This window comes from Anopheles ziemanni, chromosome 3 (genome assembly GCF_943734765.1).
Source record: "Anopheles ziemanni chromosome 3, idAnoZiCoDA_A2_x.2, whole genome shotgun sequence".
Taxonomy (NCBI): Eukaryota; Metazoa; Arthropoda; class Insecta; order Diptera; family Culicidae; genus Anopheles; species Anopheles ziemanni.
The window spans coordinates 39,624,192-39,631,974 of NC_080706.1; the positions used below are offsets into that span (position 1 = coordinate 39,624,192).

The 7,783-nt window shown below is 40.2% G+C and overlaps 1 protein-coding gene across 1 annotated transcript; it reads left to right on the forward strand.

Moving 5' to 3' along the window:
* Positions 1 to 2,334: 2,334 nt before the first annotated feature.
* Positions 2,335 to 2,981, forward strand: LOC131284713 (uncharacterized). Its single transcript, XM_058313574.1, has 3 exons — positions 2,335 to 2,429; positions 2,572 to 2,782; positions 2,929 to 2,981. Exons 1-3 carry the CDS (start codon positions 2,352 to 2,354, stop codon positions 2,979 to 2,981), a joined length of 342 nt encoding a protein of 113 aa, XP_058169557.1. The 5' UTR covers positions 2,335 to 2,351.
* Positions 2,982 to 7,783: the final 4,802 nt, after the last annotated feature.

Consider the following 7,783-nt stretch of genomic DNA (forward strand, 5'->3'; position numbering starts at 1 on the left):
CTCCTAGTAGATTTTAATTAGATTCCCGCCCGCTAGGCAGCTCGAAATATCGTCCTCAAAACGTCCTCCATTTTTGTATGGGGATGAAACAAAAGGAGGACGTTTTTCGAGCAATCGTCCTCCTTGTCCTCCTCACCATACAAAACTGCTCGATGTTTGTGTCATGGAGGACGTTTTTGAGGACGATTTGCTCGAAATTGCCTAGCGGGCGGTTGACAGAAATTGACATTGTTGCTGGTACTATGTAGTTCCAGCAAGAGTCCCAGCAATCTGCCATGGAAAAACTTGCTGGTACTACATGACAGCTGCAAAAAATTTGAATTTTTGTCAACTCGAATTTTTACTCGAATAAGTGGTACAGTCTGTTCTCGAGTTACGCGGTTCTCGACTTACGCGGATTCGGAGATACGCGGTTTTCAAAATTTGACAGTAGATTGGGTTTATTACATCGATTTAAATTCCTGAGATGTACAACCACACGAATAAATATGTAAATTACACATTTGCATAACTTACGCTTTTTATTTCGTTTGTTGCAATTTATGTTGTTTGAATACGCTTGCATTGCATTCATATTAATGATCAAAGAAAAATTTTGAATATTCTATGATACATGTACACAAGAGCTCGATCTCTTAACTCCTAGTATAAACTATGTGTCAAGCAATATTCGAGATACGCGGAAATTCGAGATACGCGGATTTCTCTGGTCCCCATTATCCGCGTAACTCGGGAACAGACTGTATATTCAAAACTTAATATATTTTTTGGGGCAGAAAACTTTGCTTGTTTGACAGTTCAAAAACGCAAACGCCTTGCGCAAAGCTGTAACGAGGGGTTTGAGCAGCACCCTGCGAACGGTTTTGCTCGAATCAGTTCATTTTACAGGCGAGGGGTAGGGAGAATCCCACCTCCGCGACCCTCTACTGTGGACAAGAACAAGATAGTTACTATTGATGCTATGCCCTGACTCTTTCTTCCTCATTGGGTCATGCATTTGTGGTTAACGCGGAATAAAAATCGGTTGATGGTGTGGGTGAAGCGGAAGGCATATGCATGGTATGCGTGTTTAGGATTCTCTTTCAATGCTTTCTGCTGTGTGCAAAAAGAGCATGCCTCAAATGTGCTCTGAGTTTTCTATGTTATTGGCACAGCTGATTGCTGAGCAATGTAGACGTCTCCAGATTTAAATTCGATTTCAAATATCAAGTTAGAAATTAGTAGCAATCGCTATACGGTTCTGTTTGTTTCAATAATGTGAATGGCGAAAATTATTGGAAAGGCTCTGGCTCACTTCTATGAACCGGAATCCGATGGACCTTTATTCATGCTGACGGCATTATTGCGGTGGTTGCGTTAATGTGAAGACGCATTACTACCGTATTTCAGCCCATTGCAATTAATTATTTTTAATCGTTTTTTAATGTTGTTCTTTCATTTATTCAATTCTATAGTGAAAAGTACGGAAAACAAAGTAGAAGAAGAAGTTAAACGAAAAATAAAGAAATTACATAGTTTCATGTATGCAATTTCAATCCATCAGCTTCACTCAATTTCATTCCGCAATCAAAACAATATCCCATGCATGTATCGAACACATACACCATTCATATCATTGACATCGAACAGCTGTGAGCGAAACCATCCGTGCTTACACCTGAGCGGAGCATAGTCGTGCGCCGTGATGGGAGAGAGAATGGAACGTCATGGAAAACGATGTCCATTCCTCGTAGGTTAATATTGGATGTTAAACCTCGGGCATCGACAACTGACAAATAGCCCAGAGTGATTATTGCACTGACTTATCCTATCGAGACAACATGACGACAAAATAGTAGAAAAAGACGCATTGGTGAGAATTGAAGACTAGCTGGGAGAAAGAGTGGGGCTGGGCATAGTAGAGAGCGGAATAAGAGAGTAACTATGTTTTTGTTCTTTTTTTGCCTCGCGCGCTTGGTGTGCGTGACACCTCTAACTCAACGTTGTGTGCGTGTAATCCGACCCCCCGTTAAGCGGAAATCGGGGGGTCCGAAAGAAAAAGGCAAAAAAATGCTCGATTTTCAGTGTACCGCCGTTCGCTGGGGGGCTACCGTACAAAACTGCTCGATGTTTGTTTCACGTAGACTAATTTGCTCGAAATCGCCAAGCGTCCCAAATGAAGCTACCTGAAAATATACAAACAGTTGCCAAAATGTCTAGAAACAACAAAGTTGTCAAATCAGTAAAAACATAAACAATTCGGTTAGACTTCGCTTGGTTCGTAGGCTGTCGGTAGGTTTTTATCACAAGATGGTTCAAATAACATTCCATTTCCAATTAATTATCACAGAAATTTCATTTATTTGTCAGCAATGGAGTGTCCGGATGAAAATACTACTGAATCCGAAGTATCCTTCAGTGGATCCAATGATCTGAAAAGAAAAGACGAGGTATGAATCATAGTTGTGGAAATTCAGTTGCACATTAGGCTTTTTTGCTTTTAGCAGCTTTTCTATTTTGTTTTTCTCTCTGCTACCATGTTTGCTCATGTCCGTTAAGCTGTAATTAACAGAAAATTGTGTGTTTTTGCAGGGTGAAATGACCAAAGAAAATACCCTCTACCTAATAAGCCTGGTTAAAAGCTATGGATGCTTATGGAACGAAAAGGATCCGGATTTCGAAAATGAGCCTACTAAAACTGAAGCTTGGCAAAGGATTTCCGAGGCGATGGGACGCTCAGAAGGGGAGCTGAAAACTAAATGGGAAACCATGCATAGCTGCTTCGTTACGTGTCACGCCAAAAGTAAGTTCATGTGTATGGAAATGTCTAGAAAAACATACATACACAAATTACCTCATTTTAGATTTGAGCAATATCATAAAAAACAAATGGTTCGCCTATAATGCGTTGCGGTTTTTGGAGAGCAAAATACCGCACGACGAACCCAGAGACGAACCTGAACAAAAAGTCGAAGAGAATAATAGTGACACCAATGATGTGACAGTACGAGTAAGTATTACTCAACCAAAAATAAAACAAGGGTTGAGAATTACAATGTTAATACATTTCAGGGAGGTATGTCTGAGGAACGTTCATTGTGCTTAATTAATCAGATTAAAAGCTATAAGTGTTTGTGGGACAAAAATTGTCCAGAATATAGAAACTATGCTAATAAAATAGTAGCTTGGAATGAGATATCCCAAACGATGGGTATTCCCACGCATAAAATAAAAATGCAATGGAATAATTTGCGAACTATGAACAGACATTATGTAGGAAGGATGGAGAAAAAATGGAAGAATGGTTAGTAGCTTCTCATCTTCCTTTTTAGAAAATTGTTAAAATTTGTTCTACGTTTCCTTAGGTTCTAGTTCGCGTAAACCTAACTGGTTTGCCTTTGACGCTATGCGTTTCATTAATGTAACCCGCGAATTCTTACCAAAATGGGAGAAGGGTTTAAACGAATGGCCGTATTCGCATTCTGACGAAACGGTAAGATAACATGATATTTTCAAGCGTATTGCGTTTACTAATTGCGCTTACTTTCTGCTTGCAGGAGGACGAAGATGCACCACAGCCAGAGTTAGTGAACGTCGGCAACGTAAGTAAAGACTTTTCGTGTTAACCATTCAAATAGGTTCCTATATGAGAACTTTAGAAAACGATGTTTATGTTGTCCTTTTTCACAGACTGGCAATGATTCAGTTCCCATAAAGAGTCCAGAGAAGCCTCCGATGGAAAAGCTAACGAAAGTCACGCCACAAATTCATACGACGCCTCAGAACCAGCCACACATTCCGAACGGTATCGCACAAAATCCCCAAACACGGACGCTTCGCCCTGTACGAGTTAAACGTTTGGTTCCATCAGGTTCGGCGCAAGATCCATTACGAATCGTACGTCAGGTTCCGGCACAACTGGGACAACCAGTTACCGCTGCCACAAATCAAACGTCTGTAAAGTCTTTTGTGAACTTGTTAGAGCACGAACTGAATGCACTATCTGCCGATTATGCTACAATGGCTCAGGTGGAAATTTATCGGATTGTAGGAGAGTTCAAGCTGAAGGATGTTACCAGACGCAACGCAGCATCTGCACAGCTTGCAAAGACACGGCCGGTGCGACAAGTTCAACAGGTACAGCAACGAACGAATAAAATACAGATGGTGAAAATAACCTCGGGGCAGCAATCGACAATTCGGCCCAAGAAAATAATTCCGTTAAACCAGCATGTGCCGGTTGTGCCAAAAACAGAGCGTACAAATCTACAAGGAAACGATGATAAACTGGAGGTTTTAATGGAATGTGAAGAAGCCTGAATGTAAGGCCACCTTCTTAACGTGCCGTCTCAACAAAAACTATCAAAATGTATGTTGTAGCATCCAAAGTTGATGTTTATTTCGCATTCTGTAGGACGACGAAAAGCCGAAAAGCCGATGAACCATGGACCGAGCACAGGCGAACCTGAAAATTTTTTGATAAAAATGCTTGAAATAAAAAGGCCACGAAAATCTTACTAAATATAATAATGCTAAGTAAAAAAAAAGCATGTGTACAAAAGAAGAATGAAACTTCGAGAATGTGGTTGTAACTAAACTTGGAAAGTGTTCAAAATTAAACATGAAAATTATGAAAAACAATGAAAATGTATCGTGTGTGAAAATGTGAATAAATGATCATGTTTTACTACTACATTAGTAACTGTCGTTAACAGCTATAATTTTTATTACACCGCTTAACCAACGAACAAATGCTCCATTATACTTTATTACATACGACAGATTTGACTCCAACAGTATAACGCGTGAAAAACTCTATACATTTCAAATGCCCTCCAGACAATCGAGAAACCAATTTCCTCCAATGCTCTCATTTCAGAACACTTTGTGGGGACTCTTTGTGCGAGCCTTTGACAGCTGGCTCTAAATTAGGTCATTTTGCTGTAGAGCTGTAACTTCGAAGTGTATAATTCTGTCGACCAAATCCAAATTTTCAAGTACACACTGACTTCCTCGTGCAGTCCGTGCGGGTAACATATGTGACTTCGGGGGTGAAAAGTACGCTCGCGTGCCGCTGTTGATTTTTGGTCGCTGAAAATATGGCGCCAAATTTCCATCGACTAAACACGTGCCGTCGCTCAACACGAATCATCGTTTACATTTTTTCCTACGACTAGAACTATCAACCGACCCGGCGTGGTGAGCGTTTAGCATAAAAATTTCAAGTTTCTGCCACGTTGCGAATTTCATGGTTGGAATGTACCCCTCGCCGGGCGCTGTGTTAGTCATACCCCCTCCCCATTTTCGGGTGGACATTCAATCTCTATCCACTGGGCTAAAGAGGCCATGTCGTCAGGTGGTACGAAATTAAACGGTACCATCGTCGTTCTGCTCGCTAAATGTTCCGTAATGGTATGGACTCCCTGCCTAACTGCCTGTAGAAAGTGTAGCGTCAGCATTTTGAACTACCTTGACCACTTCCGTCCCATGTGTTCCGTCTTCGATTATTTATGGGCGCAGGGCGCTTGGCGTAGGGAACCGCGTGTGTGCATTTTCGGTGCTACTTTTAATGCTTTATAAAATATGATTCACGCATGGTAACTTATCTTTTCGCGTTTATGTATAAAAAATCCTTCGGTGCTCTTTGGGAAGTGTGACCGTTTTACACTGCTCGCTTTTTTGTAAATTTCGCCACGTTTCTAATGTACCTGAACATAGCTCATCTCTAAAATTTCAAATATCGCATCTTTTGTTATTATGTTTTGATTATTATTATAACAATTTAATTTCGTGTTTACGTTACATTGTACACCGTGTTACATTCTGAAACCGATTAATTTAAGTACATCTTTGTTATCTCACTAATGCTACCTCATTGAAATACCTATTTTATATTTTCAACAACGTATAATGATCCGGGGAGTACTTTTGGCATAACTTCTGTGCTCCTCTTTATTTATTTATTTATTTTTTTTTTTAAATTTAAAATTGTTTGCTTTACAAAGTCCTTTACTTAAACCTAACCGAGAGAACATGAAAACACAGACGAAGGAAATGAGCGCAAGTAAAAGATAGAGGAAATAGGATAAGAATTAGGAAACGGTGGACAAGAGCTTTACTTATAAGTAAAGTTTATTTTGATTGGTTACGGAAAAATTATTTATGTTGTTTTTCATTGCACACAAATTGTTGATTGTACGAAAAATGAATCGGTCAAAATTCGATAAGAACATGTCTTTACTTTTGCCTTGCTTCAGTGTAAATTCGTACCTTTCTTTAGCAATAAAATAGTCGTTTATTCATCCGAAGTAGGGAAGGGATACAAACAAAGCGTTCGATAAATGTTGAGGAAATTCGACCGTCTTCAACCCAATTCATATGACCCAAAGCTGATTCCAATCAAAAGAGCCAGGCACGGAGCAACATGAACTTCATACAACACAAGCAATCAAAAGTTCTGTAAAATACATTAACGTTGTAAATAACCCGATGCAAATCTCGTAATCCAAACTCCGCAATGGTTCTCATGACGAATCATGGGGCAGACGGAAACATCCAGCCAGGGTATACCAGACGTTTGTATACAAATAAACGAAAAGTTAATTAAAAACTGCACCCAGCTGTGAGCGGGAAAAGTGAATTTCAAATGAAGCAAGTTGATAATCGGCCATCGGTGGCTCAGTTTCCGCGAGCACGACTATTTTTGTGATAAAAACATGCTTGATTGCAGGAGTGGAAGGTTGTTTACGGAAAAAACTTGCCTGTTGCAAAGATTCTCCCTTTGTTTTGCGTAGTTTCCATCAAACAAATAAACAAAACTCATGTTCAGGACACATGCAATTCCTTTGATGTTTCATTCGTTCCAGCTAGTCGCGTTCTCTACATCCATGACCTGCTGCGAGCGACTTACACGTTTCCCGCGCAGAATAGCAACGTTGAACTAATTAAATATTTCTATTCCTCCAAAAGAGTCAGCCGGAAGATTTACGAGAAAGTTTCTCTGAGCCTCCTCGAATGCTTGAATGCTTCTTCGAAGACAATACCAGAATCCTGGAAGTTTTATGCTCAGATGTTTTTACTCCATGCTCCTATAATGAGCCTTTACCGTAAAACTTGCACATAAAATTTGATAATGTCCTTAAGATGAGTTCCGAATGTTTTTTTTGTACATTGGCCCGCAGGATGCATTTGTGTTGCTCGAGTCCATGTTTTCGGATGGATGAAACTTTTATTACGCTTTCACCAAACCTCGCCCATGCACTTGACCACCGTGCTGTATTCAGTTGAACGCTACAGTATCGATTTAATTCAATTTTACGAGGATCGACGCTGTTTGCAGGTACTAAATAATTAATTCATTTTAATGGAAAATCTTTTAAGTGTTTTTTAACATCGCGCTTTCAATATGGATTGCTCAGCAGCCACCTGAAAAGTATATTCCGGACATCCTGTGCGGTTTGTTGATTTTACGTGTACGCTACGAAAGAAAACGGACGGATGTCGAAAAAACAAAGTGTGCACGTTCCGCCGCGACGAAGGTACGACTGATTTCGAATGCCGACGGAAAATGATTTCCGGTGGAAATCGCAGTAGACATCTTCGGGAATCGCGAACATTTTCCGAATGCTCACTATGTCCCCCTCGAACGATTCCCCTGTGAAATGAATTTCCACACATTATTGACGACATTCGTGCGAAGGAAAATGCAAGCTATTTCTCCGATTGTTTAGCAGGACGACGAAGGACATCGTTTGCTATTTGAACACGGCATGGAATTTCCCCTTCGGTTGCTAGGTAAATGAAC